The sequence below is a fragment of the Diadema setosum genome, chromosome 13, assembly GCF_964275005.1.
Source record: "Diadema setosum chromosome 13, eeDiaSeto1, whole genome shotgun sequence".
Classification (NCBI taxonomy): domain Eukaryota; kingdom Metazoa; phylum Echinodermata; class Echinoidea; order Diadematoida; family Diadematidae; genus Diadema; species Diadema setosum.
In genome coordinates, this window is record NC_092697.1 from 4,050,612 (window position 1) to 4,070,663 (window position 20,052).

The following is a 20,052-nucleotide window of genomic DNA, read 5'->3' on the forward strand; positions in this document are numbered from 1 at the left end:
GTCTAAAACAAGCTAACAAACAAAATCAAGCAATGAAGGCAGGAATCCGAAGATATTGCATTGGAACAAGGAAAAGTTCTGTTTGTCAATAAATTTAGGATACATCATTGGACTTGATATCTTGATATGCCAGCATTATTTCATACCTTTTGTATGCTTCGGTGGGTGTTTTCCATCCATATTTTGAGCATCAATGTACAGCTCAGTGTGCAAAATGAGGCATTCTGTCACTATTTTAGCTGACCGAGAGATGGGATTTCGTACATGGAAGGTAAAGTTTTCACTCAACATTGAACACAATAAGTTCAAAATATGCATGCTCTTTTTTTCGGTGCGTTTTGCGTGTCTTTTGTATGACATGTTTATACTCGTACTTTCAAAGAAATGTTGAATGTCCACATGAATGTACGTAATATTATTATCATAGGTGTGTCATATAACGCATGCAAAACTTCTTACATCATAAGGGGGAAAATACATGCTCCTGAGATTAACCAAACAAGGAAGGTTAATCAACTTGGAAATCTTTTGAAAACGCTGGCTGCTGCAAAAACGGGGGGGGGGGGGGGGGAGGGGGAGGGGGGAGGGGGGATGACGGGATGGCTGGATTGGATTTTTTTTTTTTTGGGGGGGGGGTCGTTCTGCTTTTTTCCTGTCTTATCAATTTAGTATCGCACAATCTTTGCATTAAGGGCAAGAAATATACTGTACTGATCTCGCAAATAAAAAGTAGAGTAATGAAAAAAAAAGTAGAGTAATCAAATTGGAACTCTTCGCAAAGACATCACGGTTGCTTTAAAAAGGGGGCTGGGGGCAGGTTTGGTTGTTGATATTTTGTTTTGGTTTTCTATTCTTCTATAGCACGGTGCATTCTACCAGGTAATACATGCAGCTTCAGCCTCTGCTCTGTACTTTTCTCCCCACGTCGCTCGGTCGATAGATTACCCGTGATTTTGAACAAAACTCTCCTTGGTGTTTTTGTTGTTCTTTGGCATTAAGCCTTTTTTGCCTCGATGTATCCCCGGGAATAACAAGATGGGAGAAAAATGAGACAGACAGGGGTGGAGAGACAGCTAGAGAGGAAGAGAGAGGGAGGGAGAGAGGGATGGAGCGAACGATAGTAGAAAGATGGATGATAGAGACGCTGAGCAGGAGTAGGAGAGAGAGAAGAGGGTGAGGGGATAGAATATGGGGAGGGGCGGCTTCGGCTTGAGGAGATGAGGGGAAAAAAATAACATGTGGGCCTCTGGAGATAGATTGTCCCCATTTTGGAAAATTACAAATCACAACATTATTGCGTCTGGCTCTCCGCGAACCGAGGGCATGTCTGTTAAATGGGGCAGCGACGTGGGCGGACGGGACGCAGGTCTATAAAGGATGGATCCGTATTTCGCGAACCGCGGGCGGAAATAAAACACACAAACACACACACATACAAATACAAACAAACAAACAATAGGAGGCACAAGAATATAATATATACTGTAATTATTTGTTGTATCTATCCCTGACTCACATTTTAGAACTATCATAATTTTATGATTTTACACTCTTCGCGCGCTATCCTTGTCTGCGGGACAATGAATAGATGTTGGTTTTTTTTTTTCTGTTTTTACTTAATAGTACATTTTTTCGGATATAGGACGTAATATCTGCTCATTGAATTATGCTACAATAAGGATAAATTCGCAGGTGCTGTAAATGCCGTGGGGACAAAGAAGATTCGGAGATACATGACAATTAATTTTGGTTATTTTCTAATTTCAGTACATTTCATAATACACAAATTTCTTTTGTAGTATCACAATTCATTATTTATGGTTTTTTTTTTTCATTCATAGGTTGTTTATCACGATGTGAAACTTTGACACATTATTTTAATCCCACATGCCACTAGGAAAAAAATAACAATAGCGAAACAGCCAAGAACGACAATTGCAATTTGTCGTGTTTTACCTTTAGAGGCATTTTTGCCATATGCAGATGAAGCAAAAACCCAGCTCTATTGCTTCAAAATAGTTCTAGAATGTGAGTTTGGGATAGAAACAACTAATGTAAAAACTTTAATCAGTATAATCAATGTTAAGTATTGTGAAATATACAAAATGTGAACAATAATTATTATAAAACTGTTTCTTGAATAAACCGTCTATACAGTTATATTTTATAGAGAAAAATAGCGATATCTCCTTATATTTTAGGCTTAATTGCAAAATGTTTATATGGTAGGATATTTTGTGATACAACTGACCTACACATATGCATCAAATGTGATAACTTGGAAATGTTCAGATCGCTGCTCCCAATGGTAAACAATTCCTTTAAGTCGGACGCAAGTACCGCCGCTCTCCTTTCCGATGTCCATTCGCGTGAAATTGAGGCAAATGTCACTCCTCGGAAATGTCTCAAGCATTTTCTGGAATCATCTCTTCTTCTCCCCTTTATTTTTCACTCTCGTTTGGTCGGAAGGCCGATCCTATAGAGTCGAAGTAAATCACCGTGCACTTTGGTCGCTGCCAGACTCGTATATATGTTGTTGTTTTTTCGTATTGTTTTAATTTTGTTTCTTTACGATGTCTCTCTGTTCGCCGCTCTGTATTTTTGTCGATATCAACAAACACACGCGTTCCGTTGACATGAGAGGTTGTTGTGCCTTTTTACTTTTGTATACATGAGATGCTACACGTTACGGCGCTCTCACCATCATGTGCGATTAACAGAGAAATATATAGGACAAGACCAAGCTGTGATACTGTCATGTTTACCCTTGCTCTCATATGTTTACTTAGTCGATTATTATGGCTATTTTCTTTTCTTTCTTTTTTTCGGGAAAATGACCCTGAGGGTGTAGAATTGTAATCCTCGCCAAACTTGGATCTAGGGTAATGCCAACTGGAGACACAGTATTGTGTTTCACAACCTTTCCATATAGGCGTCTCTCACAAGATGAAAGGCTCGTCTGTATACAATCCAGAATGGTACCCACGATTACCCTTATCCCTCCCCCAAATCCATGTTGTTGTTGTTTTTACTTTGTCTTTTTTTTTTCTTTTTCTTTTTAGGGGGAGGGGATAATCGAAGATAAGTGGGATTCCCCGACCATCGATAGGTAGTTTTTAAACTAACTAAATTAAGCTTTGAAGGAATGGTATAGTTGTGGTTGCGACAAAGGATTCAGATTTATTTTTTGTTGTTGCAAGACCCAATTACAAACCACTTCTGAAATATTAAAGAGCATATGCAGTTCTTAGAGGAACTCAAAAGTTTTTGATGAAAATTGATTTTGAAATGGCTGAGATATCCAAAAACAAAGTAAAACGAGGTAGTCCTAATAAAAGGTGGGATTAGGACCATTTTGTTTTTTAATGTATCAGTCATTTCAAAACCATTTTCCATCAGATAAACTTTGTATTTCTCGTAGAATTGTATGCTTTTAATATTCAATAAGAGGTTTCTCATTATCTCACAAAAAGTTGGAAACCTGAAACCCCATCTCAACCAAAGGTAATGAAACATGAGATGAGAAATTTCACGAATATCGGAAATTTTGAAATGAAGAAGTGGAACTTGAAAGTTCCTTATTTTAACGGAGCGTAGTGTAGTATTTGTCGCCCTCACACACACATATTTTTCATGTGTATTACAAGTGTATGTACAGTGTACTTCGCCATTCTAACGCCATGGAAATACGGTCAACCTCACGTAAGTCGAATCCAAACAAATGGACCGGAGAGAATCCTTCGACTTACGCGAATTTCGACTTAAAGCGGTGTGTATAGAATACAATTAAAACGTGTGTGTATTATCCATCCGGAGTAGACATTTTCTTCGACTTAACCAGTTTGGTGACTTTTGTGAGGATGATTGTAGGCCCTCTATATGCACATTTTGTGAGTGTGTGTGTGTATGTGTGTGTATGTTTTCTAGAACAGAATGCCTTGAAACACAAAATGATAATCGCCTATCTCTTCCTACCCAAACCACTTTCGTTCATCGCCCTTCATGGTTGTATGGGGTCAAGCTTTTAAAGCGCATTTTTTTTTTCTATCTTTTCCTTCAGTAATATGCGTGTGTTTGTGTGTGTGCATGCGTGCGTGTGTGTGTGTGAAAGAACTGGATCATTTGTTCAAAGTGATTGTGATAATAAGAGTCGCCATTATACCAACACCCCCTTCATAGAACTGAAATAACTGTATAGTTATGATAAACAATATTAAATATCACGAAAAAAATACAAGCCCACATATGCACACATATACAGACGCACAGCCATACTTACAAACCGACACACATAACATTTTGTAGGAGCAGACGCGCGCGCGCAAACACCCACACACACACACACACACACACGTACGTTTACATACATTCGTAGGAACATTAATTGAGAAACGTCCATACCCCCATGCCCCTCGAGGATTTGGAAGCATCTTCTATTCTGAGACAACGCCACGTAAAATGTCGAACTTGGGAGAGGAGATGAACAAGGAGGATTACACGGCGTTAGTCCAATTCCAACAGAGAGAACAAGGTCCACAACTTCGGGGAATGGAGGGACTCCCGAAGATCAAGGACTGGATGAAAGGCGTATTTACTTCCTTGAGATGGGATAAACTCTGCGTGATTTGTTTTCTCGATGGCTGTTTTACGGGCGAACTCGGCCGCCGGGAGCCCAAGTTTTGTCTTTGTCATTATCCGCGCCAGATTTAACGCGGAATCCTGATTAATCGCTCCGGGTTTGCTATTGTATCTTTTGAACCTTATCCCTTGCCCCTTACCTCGCAACCATTGATTCTGCCCACCAATCAAAGTCACCTGAAGTTTGAGGCCCCTGGGCAGGTTCTGTGTAGAAAAAGAAGTAATATTGATCTATAGCTTTCATTAATTCATCGTTTGCTTTACATGAGTCATGAGCACTGTTATTTGTTTATTCGACCGATGAACATTGAACCAGGAAAATGTCATCAAAATTAGCGGTGTTGTTCCGTACCGCTGTGCTATGTTTCTATAGTCTGTACTGGGGGGGGGGGGGGGCAACAGACTGATTTCTTGTTGATTCTGTATTTTTGATGTTTTTATTATCGCACTTTACTTGTCAAGCTTTAATGCTGCATGAAGTTTGTTTCTATTCTTTCTACCCTTTAAGATGTTTTTACTTTAACCTCTGACGAGGTTCTGTAATCCCATAGATTTTGCACGCTATCCACGAGACCCCAGCTGTCAGTGAGTTAACACAGGATCGCGCTTACACGACGTGCACTTACCATACTTACACGATACCAATGTCAAAATGGTAAAGTATCCATCAAGGGTGTATGTATGTGTGTGTGTTTCATTCTATAGTTAGGCGAACCATACTTCTTATAACAGCACCCAAAATGAGTCAAATGTTTATGTAGTCACATTTCTGTTCCTAAAGTAGAAGTTTATGATTATTTTTTGAATGATTCAAACTTTTGTTACATTATATTTCCTTGCGTGCATAATATTTGTCCCGTTTACAAACGCATAGCGTAAATACTTTCAGGAGACAACAGTCCTTGCCCTCGCCTCGATCCCCTCCCCTCCCCTCCCCCCCCCCCCACCCTCATCCCTGCATGCTTAACCCTGGAAATCACAAAGGAATGAAAGATGTAAACAGAAGACACCCGGAAACGCGAGGAGATAAATGCATACAGACAGAACAAAGGCACCAAATAATAAAGAGTTTACCCCATTCAGGTTGGAATACTAACTGCTTCTCCCTATACAGAGGGGTGATACACCCCCGACCTCCCCACGCCCACCGCGATGCCGACTTATGCCCGGTCTTCCAAGCTTAACCTATTACTTTCGAGATTAATTTCCTTTATCGGTAACACACGGCACACCTGGTTCTCGTAAGACACGGGAGTAAATGACATCTGAAGTCTCAAAAGGAAGGAAAACATGAAGCAAAACGGTGCATGCTCCTTCGCTTCTATCTCCGGAGCAAGCAGCTGGGCCAAAAAACCGGAATGTGGCTTTAACGCATTACGGTGAGTTTATTATCGCGAAGGTGACGTATCTAGACCACGGTATACCGTACGGCATAGAAACATGTTTTGCCGACTTCTTACCGATAAATCACCCAAAATTGAACTTCAGGTTGCCGGCTTTTATATCGTAAAATGCAAGTGATATTTGATTACGCTTTAAATAGGTCACTAATGACAGAAATTAACCGTTTATATGTCAGGGGTATTTTGATTGGCCTATATCTTTCACATCGATGCGAATCACTGTATAAATCACAATCTCTTTAAGTCAATTATGTGGAAGGTTTTTCTGCATCAAACTGGCCGTTGCGGCAGACGGTGTACGCAAGTTTTGATATGTGTGCTTGTATCAGGATATGCACTATTTTTATGCAATCGTCGACTATTTCGCTGAACCGTTGCCAAGTTTGGATAACCCTGCCTGAACGAGTGAGATAGGCCACATCGAAACTCGTGTACTATCACAGTGGAAACTCGCTATAAAGAGATCTGATGTGACAAAATACCTGAAAAACAAGCAAACCAATTTCTCCTTTTTTTTTTTGCTTTGTAATCTATTTCCTTTGTTTTGTATTGTTTATTGACTACTGACATAAGAAAATTTGTCTTGGTTCCAAGGATCTCGTTATATTGAGTTTCTACCGTATACCTTATTATCCCACCGCTGCACATGATCCCACACGATGCGTTCGTGACATTAGATTTAATATGTCAAGCACATTCCTGTTCATCGCGTGCGCGCGCACGCGCATGCCTTCACGGATTATTGGAGTAGCACGTTGATGTGATGTTGCGCTCGTCATGGACAAATGGTAGATGTCGTTGTGACTTTGCTTCGTTTTATCTTGCGTTCTCTTTCCGTTGCTGTGCGGTTTGATAAACTTTCTGTACCCCCTTCCACGTATGTGGTTTTGCCATTTGAAAAACCATATTTCCCGTGAGGTTTAATTGGTTGTGATTTCAAGGTGACTATAATGCGCTGGCAACACACACCATTACATTTTTGTGGCTATCCCCGCTCGACCCCTTGCGTGGTATTCAAAAGGGCACACACTGCAATACATCAGTCTGTCGCTGCCTATGCAATCATCATTTACATTATGAGGTGAAGAAAACAAATTGTGTACAGGTACAGACTCTGTAAATTTTGATAACTATGCGATTATCACGTCTTCTATGTCAGAAACCAGCCAATGATCGTACTGCCCTCTTCGTAACTGAAAAATCCTGTTTACTGTACTTAAAAAGAAGTAAGATATCTTTCCTTTTAAGATTTTTTTTATTTGTTCTTTCTTCTTTTTCAATTCAAGATCATTTTTATTTCCAATTTCACACATTCTTTCAAAATCGGCAATCACAACAAATTCATGTTATACAAAATGAAATGAACATGCATTAATTTTTTGATTGAAATGAGCAAGTGCGTATAAGCTATCTTAAATCTTTTGTTCAAAATCGTGTTATCGGATAAGAGAGGCCCATGTAAAGTGAAAGTACGAAAGGAAAAGGTATAATAAATGGGACACAGAAACTCTCTCTCACACACACACACACAGAGGCAAACGAACAATCGAAGAAACAAAGACTTAGACGGAACGAAACAGTATTATAATCTTTCGAAACAGGATGACGTAAAATTTTTAAAACGGGATGATATCTCTGGAAGCACTCGTTTTCTCCAAAGGAATGGAAACTTTTTAGAAAGCTGTTGTATCTATACACTTTGTAAAAAGATTACAACGGGATTCCCGCATTGATAACTTTCAATATGATTAAACTGTCTAAATGTCATTTCAGGGTCTAAAAGTATAACATCTTACCTATAATTTGCAGAAAACCCCATTCAGTTTGGTAAAATGATCACAGAGAAATGTGGATCGTTCATGTCATGGGTCTTTTTTTTTCACGTTTAGCACTTAGATGCTCTTGGAACTGTCAGCACAAATTCCATGTACTGAGTTTTTTGTTTTGTATATTATTATATATATATATATATATATATATGTATATATATATATATATATATATATATATATATATGTTATTACCTTGTAAGTGTCTTCGTGTGTCCCAATTATTTTTTTTTCCGTGTATCATGATAGTCTCCTTGTTGGTGAGCACATATCTTATTTCATTTCTATAACGTTTTCGCCGCGTTTTTGCATTCCTTTTGGATTATGCTTTTTTCCTCTGAGGATGTTAATCTGTTTTCGAGGTTTTTTCTTGGGTTTTGCAGTTTATTCCTCCTCTCCAGCGTTTATGTTAAGTGTTTATTTGTCTGCTGTGGGAGTTTTTTTTTTTCAAGGTTAACAAATACACACTCACTTCAACGTCCAGTGTCGTCTTCGTTTGTACAATTTCTCCGTCATCTGTGCTTGTATTTGATGGAAATTGAATACCTATACATGGATTTTCATTTTATTTTTCTTTTGCCACATTCCGTTTGGACAATGAACCCTTGGAGTTCATTCTGCATGTTATCCTATTAATGCTTTCTAGCCAAGGAAAAGGTCCCAGTAGAATTAGTTTTATCCGTCTTGATAATCGCAGATTTTTCCTCAACCCCCTATTTCCCTCCAAAAGTTAATAACCTTCAAATCTCTTTAGCTTGTAAAACAGAGTTCATTGCTTTGATATCATAGGTTATATGGCAATCTAAAGGCATTTCTAGATAATAACAGGTTTAAAGGGGATGGGGAGGGAGAGAGCGAACCTCGGTTAACAAGATGTTAAGTAAGTTCGTATGCACTTGTAACGTGCAACGTATTGTATATGCGGTGTAGATTGCCTGATTATCAATGGTATACTAGTTTGAATAATGTTCTTACTATATACATTGATAATGTTAAAACAAAAAGAGAACCCAAATTAGCTCTTATAGTGCATTTTTGTACACCTTTTTTTTTTCCATAATGATGATTCTGTGAATGGTCTATAGGCTTGCCATTTCAATTCAAATATTCCTGCCGTTGCCCGATATCCATCAAACTTGGAGTTATCCTAGCTTCCTCAAACTTGGATATCCCTCAAACTCGGATATTCCTCGAACTTTGGATATCTTCACTTGACTGTCTTCTCTGCAATGAAAAAAAAAAAAGCTGTCTGCAGACTTGTTCTGAGATATCGCTGCCTTCAACTAAACTTCATGACCTCTAGGCCTCAAGTAGTTCAGATGTCCTGGTTACATTAGTCCTGTTTGCATCATGAACTTAAGAGGTCCATCCTCCATGGTTGCATAGGTCTTTTTGTTGAGCAACACAATTTATCTATTTCCCATGCCGTTCGGTCATGTTTTGCCATTAGTTTGTGTATACTGCGAATGGCGGAATATAAAGTGGTCTTTCACATTCTTTATTTTCTTTTCTCATAACAACATCACCAGTGCTATCAAAATAGAATTAAATTCTTGTTAAAAAAACACCAAAGAAAACAACACTCAAACACACGAGCAAACGCAAACAGACACAGACACAGACACAGACACACCCTCACATACACGCCAGGACGCATCGTTTTACTGTTTCATATAAATGTCGCATTTGCTGATTCGAATAATGAAAGCTTTTAAATCATTCCAAATTGGTTTGGAGTTAAGTTGCAGTTGCTGCATTGAACTTGCGATCCCGCAGTCATCACCACTTATTGCGTATAATGCCCTTTACCTTTTAACGGCACAGTTTTTAATCATCCCCAAGATCTTGTATTAAATGATAACCCCGCATATCAATCTACCGTGTCTTCTTTCACTATCTGTCGTATAAATGTTGAGTATGGTGAGTTTATAGGCTCCTTAATTCCCCCTTCCAACATTGTTATTTGTCTTAGTAAGCTCTTAATCTCGTATCTATAATCCATCCGGTTGTTATTTTCTTTTCTTCTTCTTCTTCTTTTTTTTTTTTAACTGACTTGCCTCTTCACATTTTCGTCGTTGCGGTCATCTGTGGAATTTCTGTCCCTTTTTGTTGTCATGGCAACAACTTTGAAATAGATCATGCAGATGAAAATGGCGCTGAATATTTTTGACGCTTTGAAGGGAAGCTCCGTGCACTATATAGATGCAAAGTTGACTTGCATCGAATAGAGTGAAGGCATTTTAAACAGATCAGTAACTATTTCATCGTACTCGGAGGAAAACAACAATGAAATTATGAAACATATAGATCTCACGTGTGCTGCCGAAAGAAACGGTGATACCATTTTAAGTACACATGCAAATGAATGATGACGTCATCTCCATCGAGTTTCCTGAGGATGCACAGAAATTTTCACAGTATGGTCGCATTGTTGTAGGTAGATCCTACACGTTTCTAAAGGTACTACAACTAAATGTGGTATCTCGACAATTCCTTAAACTTCCAAGTTGAAGCAGGTTTGCATACGGCGAACGTAACATTGTCAGACTGAAGTAGGGAAATGGAGTAGAGAAGGGAAGAGTGAGAGAGAGAGAAAACCTGCTATTTGGGGGAAGTCGTGGAACTGAAGTTCAATGTTGACAGACACCTTATACGCTACGATCAGAAGCTAATATTTGGATGTTGTAAACATTGAGCTCGGTTTACTTCCTCCGTCAACCCTGCGCTAGTAGTAGCAGGGAGAAATATAAAGAAAGAATGAGAAAGAGAGGGAGCTCTTAAGGGGGAGGGGGCATACCGAGAGGTGAGATGAGGCACTCATGTGATCTGTTCTTGGTAAGATGGAGGAGGGCTTGAGATCACGTTTGCCATTAAGCTTTTTTTTTAGGGGGGGGGGGTGATGGTGTCTCCTCTGTTCTTTCAAAAGTTTTACATTCCGATGAAGTTAACAAAACTTTGGAAACAGTCATAAAACTCAGGTTTGCTCATCTGATGATGAATTTCGAAAATGTTAGGCAAAGAAAAAAGAAACCTAAGCGAACAAAGGGTGAAGTGATTCGTATCCAGATACTGTTGTACTTCTTTTTTGTTTCATTATTTGTTTGTTGTTATTGATGTTGTTAGATTATCATCTAATGTAGGTGGTATAAGTGTAAAAGCTATGACCGTATGAGGAGGATTGCGGTCCAATTCTATTACCGGTAATTGATTTTAAGTAGTTTATCGTCCTCATGTAACTATGGTAACAGCACGATTCCATTTCATCGGTCTTCCTCCTTCGTCTGTCTCAAATTCCTGCAGGTCGGCATCTCGAAGAGAATGTTCTGCAGACCGCCTTTTCCAAGCTGATCAAAGATGGAGACGTTGCCATGGAAACAATCTGAGTGACAGGTGTCCTCCGGATTCCTCCCAGCTTCGCGGCACGAGACTTCACGAGAGTCTGTTGTAGACCGTAGACTCTAATTGAGAGCAGCCGCAGATAGTGAGAACATTGTGTGTTGGGTTATACTAATGCACCATGTACATATAGACACGAATGTCCTATCCAGGAGACGCCAAGCAAAGATACAATGCGAGACATCATGTACATGTAGTTGACATTTGGATGAGAAGTTGGAGAATGCGCATTTTCACACGGCTTTTTAAAGAGTTCTGCGGCTACAATGTACTACGAGACTGCAACATCCCAGAAGACAAAGGAAGCTGTTCAAACTTCTACGGGCATCTACGCCCAAACAACTTTCTACTGCTACTGATAATGATAATAGAACGGTAAAAATGATAATAGTGATGTGGTCTTAGCTACCCTGGGCATCCTTTTTGGTGTTCAAATTGCTCTCAGGACCCTGTTATCATTGTAACTCTAGCATTGCCAGGTACCATTCTAACACGTGGGTCGAGAGGGACATCATGGGTAAAAACATCTCGTCCAAGATCGTAGGCACTTGACAGGACTCGAATTCAGGACCTCTGTATCAAAGTCAAGAGCCTTATCACTCTTATCAACTAGACCACAATACCCCACTGTAATAATACCTATCATACATGTAGTAATGATGATAATAATATTGATAATAGATAATATTGATTATAATGACATTGACAGTTACCATAACGATAAAGATGATGATAATATTAAATAAGGTAAATGAAGGTCTGTGATCTACATTTAACCGTGCTTCTCAACCGCTGGTCCGCGAAGCTCTCGACAATAGGCCCAAAAATAGATTTATAGATATTAATATTTGTTCCAATGGGCCTCAAAAATAATTGTACTGGCAAATATGGTCCTCGGGATGGCCAAGTGAAAACGACAGAGAAGTTTCAGTATCATTAGAAACACTCTGCTCAAGATTCCTCAAGGCTCGGTCATCAAACTCATTTGGAGGAATGTTCGCATTTCGCTAGGTTCATGGTCACTTACAAACATGACAAAGAAATGGAAAACGACCTCAGTAACCATTATTGGAGATTGTCCCATTTTGTGCGCCACAGTTGGTCAGTGACGCGTCCAGTTGCAATATGAGATTTAAAAACGCAGATATATACCATGAATACTGAGTTTTATCATGTGAACAAGTACGTTGTTTTGATCAGAATAACATCATCTTTGAAGTAACTTTTTTTTTTCAACCCAGTCATTGGCAGTAGTGGCGTATTTATCATGTGTAGTGTAAATGTACTAGTACTCTGAAGTAAAAAAAGAAAGTGGAAATAAATTGAATCTTAAATTCCGCCAAGTTTATGATGGGGGTACCTTTGTCTTGTGTGCGGTTTACATCTTTAATTTTCTATTGTCGTAATTACATCATATTGCAACGCTTGAAGTGTGACACGCGTATTTTAAAAAAAAAATGAAACGTACCTTTAAATCTAACTTGGTAACAATGCTGTTGTTTTTTGTATAAAATTATAGCGTGTACGTCACGTTTGTTTATGTGTGTGTCAAAGGGTTTCATTATTAGTTAAAAGCCATGGACCACCTGTAGTTAAAACTTAGTATTTAACATACATCTATAATATGACATTAGGTTCAACTACCTCGATGGAAACTATAATTATTACTACATCAAATAGCTAGTAGGCCAAGTACCGTGTTGTTCAAGTGTAATGTTCCTCTGAACGTTGCTTATCTGGGAATAAGCAGCAATATGCGGTGTTATGCAAGCACAATGACGTCATGTACGAACGAATGTACATTGTTCAAAGTGTTATGAGCAGCAATCGCAAAACGGACAAGAGAAGAGAAAAAAGAAGACCCTTCGCTGGCAGTTATGATGTGATCAAAATCTCAAATGATGTCGAGATCTGATAATATTTGATTAAAAATATGCAACGTTTGAATACTTTCCAGCGATAGAATTGTCTTCACTTGATTAGATGTTGAAAAAGATTGTGATGTTGATAAAGAAGTGGCCCGTAGGGATGACGGCAATGGTGGCGATGATGAGATGTGATAAGACAATGATTATGATGATGATTAGGATGGTGATGATGATAATGATGTGATGATGGACCTGATGAAGTTGATGGTGAAGACTGTGATTATCACTGATTATGATGATTAAGATGATGGTGAGGATGGGGATCATTTTGATGGAGGTAGGGATGAGGGTGACAACGATGATACGGATGAGGACACAATGGAGAAGGAGATGGAGGAGGAGGAGGATGGAGAGGAGCATGATTGACCCCGATGATACGAAAGCAAAACCCTCGTTGCATCCGTCAAACATCGCTTTGACATCGGTGTGTCTCATTTGCTCTGGCTTGTGATTTAAAACGGCGGACCCTCCAGAAAGATTTGGCCGAAATGATGAGGGGCTGGGGACATGCACTCTGACGACGATTTATGCGATATGTCTCTTCGCAGCCCAGTTATGGCTGATCGGGTCAGCCTAATGCGTTTCAATTCACGGAATCGTCATCTCGACAATCGACTTTGTGTAACTGCCTCCTTGAATTGTGGCTTTAGTCGTAGCATCCGGGATAGTGCATTTGCCTCGGTCCAAGTCGCAAATCATATTGAACGCATCCTCACTCTGTCTGCTCTGCAAGGTTGTGGATTTCGATAATATGACAATTTTGTGTCGCACGCGAATAACGAATCGTCTTCAAGAACGTCATGGACTCGACAGAGGAATTATGTGCTCTACAGCAATACGGTTGAAATATTGAGGGCAATGTAGAACCACTATAACAGAAAGAGATTTTTTTTTTAACTCTGGACTGTGCGGCTTACACTACAAGCTTAAAGTGAGAATGACATTCAGCGGCTCGGAATACGTGAACGCATAACGCGCACCAACTGAATTGTGTCTGTCGTTACGGTTTACATGTTGGTTTTCATTATTTTCTTCAAAGCAATGATTACTTTTCGTAGTCGTAATAGATAACATCAATGTAGTTGTTCGAAGACAATCTTTGCCGTCTGTCATTGATTTGATTTTTTTTTTCCCGACAACGTGTAAGGTATATACGTATGCGTACAATTGGAACTTGACCGTGTTTCGAACAGCACCCAAAAAAGAAACTATAGCAACAGCCAGAAGGCGATCTGGCTCAGTTAGCCGTACATTCGTTACGAACACCAACACGTCAGTTAAAGGTTCGATACCCAGTACGATTTGCGGTGGTGTCACATGGCGTGTATACTCAGTAGCCTGCGGTTCCTTGTGAACTACAGTCAGAATCCCCCCCCCCCCTCAGAAAGAGTCATCAGATTTCTAGGAAAGTAGGGTGTAAATCCGTCAGAGCGGTCAGAAAGACTTACCGGCCAAAGAACTTGTTAGCGGTACCGATCAGCGTCATTTTGAGTTTACCCCATGTGAAAAGACTCTTCATACATGTGCATGCATTTGTATACCTCGAAGGGTGCCGAAGGCATGACCGTTTGGGGTTATCCGTCCGTCCACCTGTTCGTGCCAAATCTCGTCATCTCGATTTAAGAAGAAGAAGAAGAAGAAAAAAAAGCCGCTCAGCAAAATTTTCTTCCTACCTGGTGCAATGGCGATGCTGTGCAGATGCGCTGATAGAACTTTAAAGACAATTCCTCAAGGTTAAAGTTCAACAATCACTGAATTTTGGCTACAACTGGCATTTTCAGTTATAATTTCACCTGTGGTTAGCAATGGCAATTTCATACTTTTTTTAAAGGAAAACATAAATAACGATCATTTGAGTAGAGCAACAGGTCAAAGATGACACTGACAGTGTAACCTTTCAAGCGGTTGAAATCAACAGAAACAAAATAAGAAAATACAGGGTACATAGAATGGACACGCCCTTATGGACAGACAGGGAACCTCCAGGCTTGCCAGAAGAAAAGCCCTCATAGCGAAAGAACTAGCACGGTACAAGTTGGACATTGTAACCCTTAGCGAAACACGCTTGGCAAATGGAGGATCAATCTCTTGGAGGATATACCTTCTTTTGGAAAGGAACTGCAGAAAGAGGGGACAGAAAACACGGACTAGGCTTCGCCATCAGGAACGGACTCAATCAACAACTACAGTACCTGACTTACCCACTGGCATCAATGAGCGTTTGATGAAGCTCCGCTTCACACTCCGTCTCGGCACGTCACAGTCACTAATGCCTATGCCCCAACTCTTACCAGCAGCGAGGATGCAAAAGAAGCATTCTACGAGAATCTCGACTCCATGGCATCAGGAAGTCCACTCCGGCAAGCGGTTAACTGGTACTGTACTTTGGGATTTCAATGCTAGAGTAGGAAAAGACCATGGAAGCTGGAATTGAGTGATTGGCAGCCATGGACTGGGAAAAATGAACAGCAATGGATTGCTTCTCATCATATCTGTAGGCTGAGAGCCAACTAATCTCCACCAACACACTCTTCTGAATGTCTGACAAATACAAGACAACTTGGGTGCATCCTAGATCCAAACAATGACACCCTATTGACTATGTCATTGTCCGAAGGCGTGACGTTCAGGATGTCTGGATCACAGGAGCTATGAGGGTAGCTGAGTGCTGGACTGACCACCGAATGATCAGAGCTATCATCAGTCTACACATAGTACCGATACATCCATTGTTGTCGTCCATTGTTCAACACAGAGAAGCTGAGAGCGCCAGCTGTGAAAGAGCAGTACCGAACTCATCTTGATGAACTACTGGCTGCCCATGGACCCCTAACCGGTGATCCAACAGAAAACTAGAACCGGTAGAAAATGATTATTACTGGAGCGGCTATGGAGGTACTTGCATTCAAGAAACAAGCCTACCAAGTCGCTGCATAATTACATCAAATGAGAAAGCAACATTAATTCCACCTCTAGAAAAGACCATAAGGCTTAACGGGAGCTACGGGCCGAGCCATGCTGGTGAGACAGAAAAGTTGACGAGGTCCAGCAACGCAAAGGAGTTCTTCACATTTCTAAGACTGTGTTTGGCCCACAAAGGCTTAGTACTACTCAACTCTATGCAGCTTACGGAACCACACTGGTCAGAGACAAAGAGAGCATCAATAATCGTTGGAGATAATTTTTTCCACACTCCTGGTTAGGCTCTCAAGTGTTGACACCGCAGTCCTAGAACACATTGATCATTAGGAAAAGATCTTGATCTTCATCCATCCTTTGATGAAGTCCTGAAAGCAATCAACCAGACAAGCCCTAGAAAAGCTCCTGGGATGGATGACATTCCTGCTGAACTACAATATTTAAGGCTGCATCCCTTGTATCTCCCAACATATTTCACAGCATCCTTGTCAGTATCTGGGCTGAAGAGTCCATGCCTCAGTTCAGGGACGCCACAGTTGTTCCTTTATTAAACAAAAACAAAACAAAAGGCAACAAATCGGACTTTGGTAATTATAGGGGCATATCGCTTCTGTCCATTGCCTGTAAGATAGTGGCACGTGTCATCTTGAATCGCCTAATCACCAGCATCTCCGAATCATTCCTGCCAGAAGCTCAGAGCAGTTTCAGATGAGGCCACAGCACTGTAGATATTATGGCCTTTTAAGTGAGGCAGGTCCAAGCGAAGTGCGCAAAAAGAACTCGGATCTGTACTTTGTCTTCATTGACCCTACCAAAGCATTGTGAACAGAGTGGCCCTCTGGATGATTCTTGCCAAACTTGGCTGCCCAACAAAATTTGTGAATCTCATTCGTCTTTTCCATGATGAAATGGAAGTTCTCATCCTCTTCAACGGCGGAACTTCAGTGGTGTGGTGTACTCAACCAAGCTTAACGGGACCTTGAGCAAGGGCTGTACCTAAGATACAGACTGAATGGATCGTTCTTTGACCTGCAGAGACTGAATGCAACGAAAAAGACTGTCGAGAAGCACTTTCTACTGATGACTGTGCCCACATGGCGCATTCAGATTCTGACCTTCAATCCATCGTCAACAGGTTTGCCGACGCCGCTCGACTATTTGGTCTGCAGATTAGCCTTGACAAGACGGAAGTTCATCACCAGCCATCACTAGGAACCACACCAACCTCTCCAACCATCACCAGCAAAGTGTTTCAGTCACTTGGCCGCCTTCGCTCACCAGTGTTGAGCCGCAAGAACATCAAGCTAAAAACGAAGGTCAAGGTGTCCAGGGCAGTTGTCCTATCAAACCTGCTCTATGTATGTGAAACTTGATCTTCTATAGAAAGAAATCAGCTTGATCGCCTCCACACCAGAGCAGTACGGTCAATCCAAAGGGTAAAATGGCAGGAGACAGTAACAAACCTAAAAGTCCTCGATAGAACAAGTCTCTGTTGCATTAAGTCCAAGATGGTGGAGGTTCAACTCCGCGGGACTGGACATGTGATGCGAATGGCTAGCAACCGCCTTTTCCGCCGCTCTCCATGATGTACTCTCCCACGTCCAAAGGCAAATAGGACAGCCAAAGAAGGGGTGCGAAGACTGCATCAAAGACACTCTCAAATGTAATGACATTCCTTCTCAAAAACTTGAGGTGTTTGCTGGGGATACTCTTTAGGCAGCAGTGGCGTGACCTGACAAAAGAGACCCTGTCTACCTGTCAAGACAAACGCCGGGAGGGAATCACCAGTGCTAGAGAACGCAGTAAGGCCTCCATCTCCACGGCACCACCACCACCACCACCATCATTCCAGTGCCCACACTGCCCCCCCCCCCCCGCATGTGTTACTCAAGAATTGGACTTGTCAGCCACATCCATTCCCATACGAGACGGTACCGTAGCACAACCAAAAAGATATTATCAACTCGATGGCCTTACCAATGATGCTTTTACATGAGTGTACAGTGGTACAATACTTTGATGAACAGCGAAGAAATAGAGTTAATAATCATTTTCATTAAGGGTCACAGGAAAAGTTCAAAGGTCCAGTTCCAATACCAAGTTCCATGGTCATATGGTAATTTCCAGCCATTGCTCCAGCTGAGGAAGCTCAGTGACAAAGTAATTTGGTGGGTAGGGTAGAGACAAATAATTATTTGCATGAACATGTAATAACAATAGCAGATCAAAGATCACGTCAGAGGTCACTGTACTTTGGTTTGAACTTTTATTTCCCAGCAATGTCTTTAACTTGGTGTGTTCATTTGATGATTATTATGGTGAAAAGGTCAGAAGTATAATAAAAAAAAAAAGAAAATCAAACAAGCAAATAAACGAATAGTTCCCTGACCCGAGAGGGGTCTGATGTCAAGGGTTAGGGTCAAAGGTCACCAAAATTGAGCCAATGATGATTTCAAACCATGAGAAATGCTCCATACACGTCATAGATAGAAACAGAGTTAGACATATTTCCTCTGTCCAGAAAAGGCTGAGGTTATTTTCCAGGCCAGACAGTTATCAAAATCGAGGAGGTTTATCAAGATATGAATGAAGGATCATTACAGGCCAAGGAAAGCAATCAAATATTATAACCAAGTCAGGGGACCGACGACTTGCATTCCAATTCCAAGGGCTTGGCAATGATGAGACACACTGTCGCTGCACTCAAACGGACTCGAATCCGGGACCTCAAGACTGAAAGTCAGTGGTATCATCCACTGAACCACAACATCGATAAGCAGTGAGACTGGAAAATGGCATCAATGATGGTCATCATGCCATGTTCACACGCACACACACACGCACATACACACACGGATGTAGAGAAAGAAAGTAAGATTGAAAATGACTGATAGAACTCGTCTGTGATATAGGTCTAATCTGTAGCTGTAAAGTGAACCAGCCAGAGCCTCATCAGTTTATCATACCAAATATTATATATAGTACAAAATAAGCCATACAATCCTTTTTTGGGGGGTAAAAAAGTAGAAATGATAAGGCGTGGTTGATGAGGGTGAATCTCTCTTCAAAATTCACCTCATTAGGAGGCTAGATATTCTTCCTTTTAATTTTCGGCTGTACATTTTTGTTTCGTCGTAGAAAACACGTGACATTTTTGAGTGGTAGAATTTCCTTTGGGATCTCTATAGAGTAGAGTCTTTCCTTTAGGACCTCTGAGCACAGTTTGAGTAGAAAAATTTCAGGACTGGAGTTAAATAGATTTGTCTACGCATAGATACATTGTATAGATATCAAACACGAGAGACACTGAAACTTCGTGTACTTTTATGATCTCATTTTGATTTTTTTTCTTTTTTTTAATAACGAGTGCGTCAATAGAAATTCACTTGCAACAGATGTGAGACCTTCTCGGGTGTGAGACCCAGCAGCAGCGCCGTCCACGGTGACCGGAAGTGCAGAGTGCACGTGATCAACGGGGCGTGTCCTGTTGGTGTATGATTATAGATTATTTTCCTCTATAGTGATACTATCACCACCAGTGACTTTGTGTCTTTAACGGCAGCGGTCGGGGCCAGCCAGCGATATTATCCTTGTCAGCTTAACAGTTGGCTAAATACTAGGCTAATGAATTACAGGAATTCACCCATATCGCTTTATTTGTGTTATTGTTTCGCTTTCTCTAAGTGTGCACAATTGACAAACAAATGATACTGTGAACAGAATGCAATTGGATGAAGGTCATTTGAGGGTTAATGACGCATAGGTTCACGCGATGATTACGTCGTAACTTTGTGCCGCTCTGATTGACAAGGAAAATAGTTTATTCAATCCATTCAGCGGGGACACCAATTGAGGATCATTTATGGCTTTCCATAATCACCGATTATTCGCAAACTGTAGAATAGGCTTACTCCCAGCCGTAACGTTGATTCAAACTGG

At 40.6% G+C, this 20,052-nt stretch overlaps 1 protein-coding gene across 2 annotated transcripts in view; it reads left to right on the plus strand.

The window, feature by feature from the left end:
* LOC140237275 (zinc-regulated GTPase metalloprotein activator 1-like) overlaps nucleotides 1–13,202 on the plus strand; it is a 134,282-nt gene extending 121,080 nt beyond the window's left edge. For both annotated transcript variants that reach the window (XM_072317221.1, XM_072317220.1), the window contains one exon: nucleotides 11,171–13,202. In XM_072317221.1, the coding sequence (XP_072173322.1) occupies nucleotides 11,171–11,253 (83 nt within the window). In that variant the 3' untranslated portion in view covers nucleotides 11,254–13,202. The remainder of the gene's footprint in view (nucleotides 1–11,170) is intronic.
* Nucleotides 13,203–20,052: the final 6,850 nt, after the last annotated feature.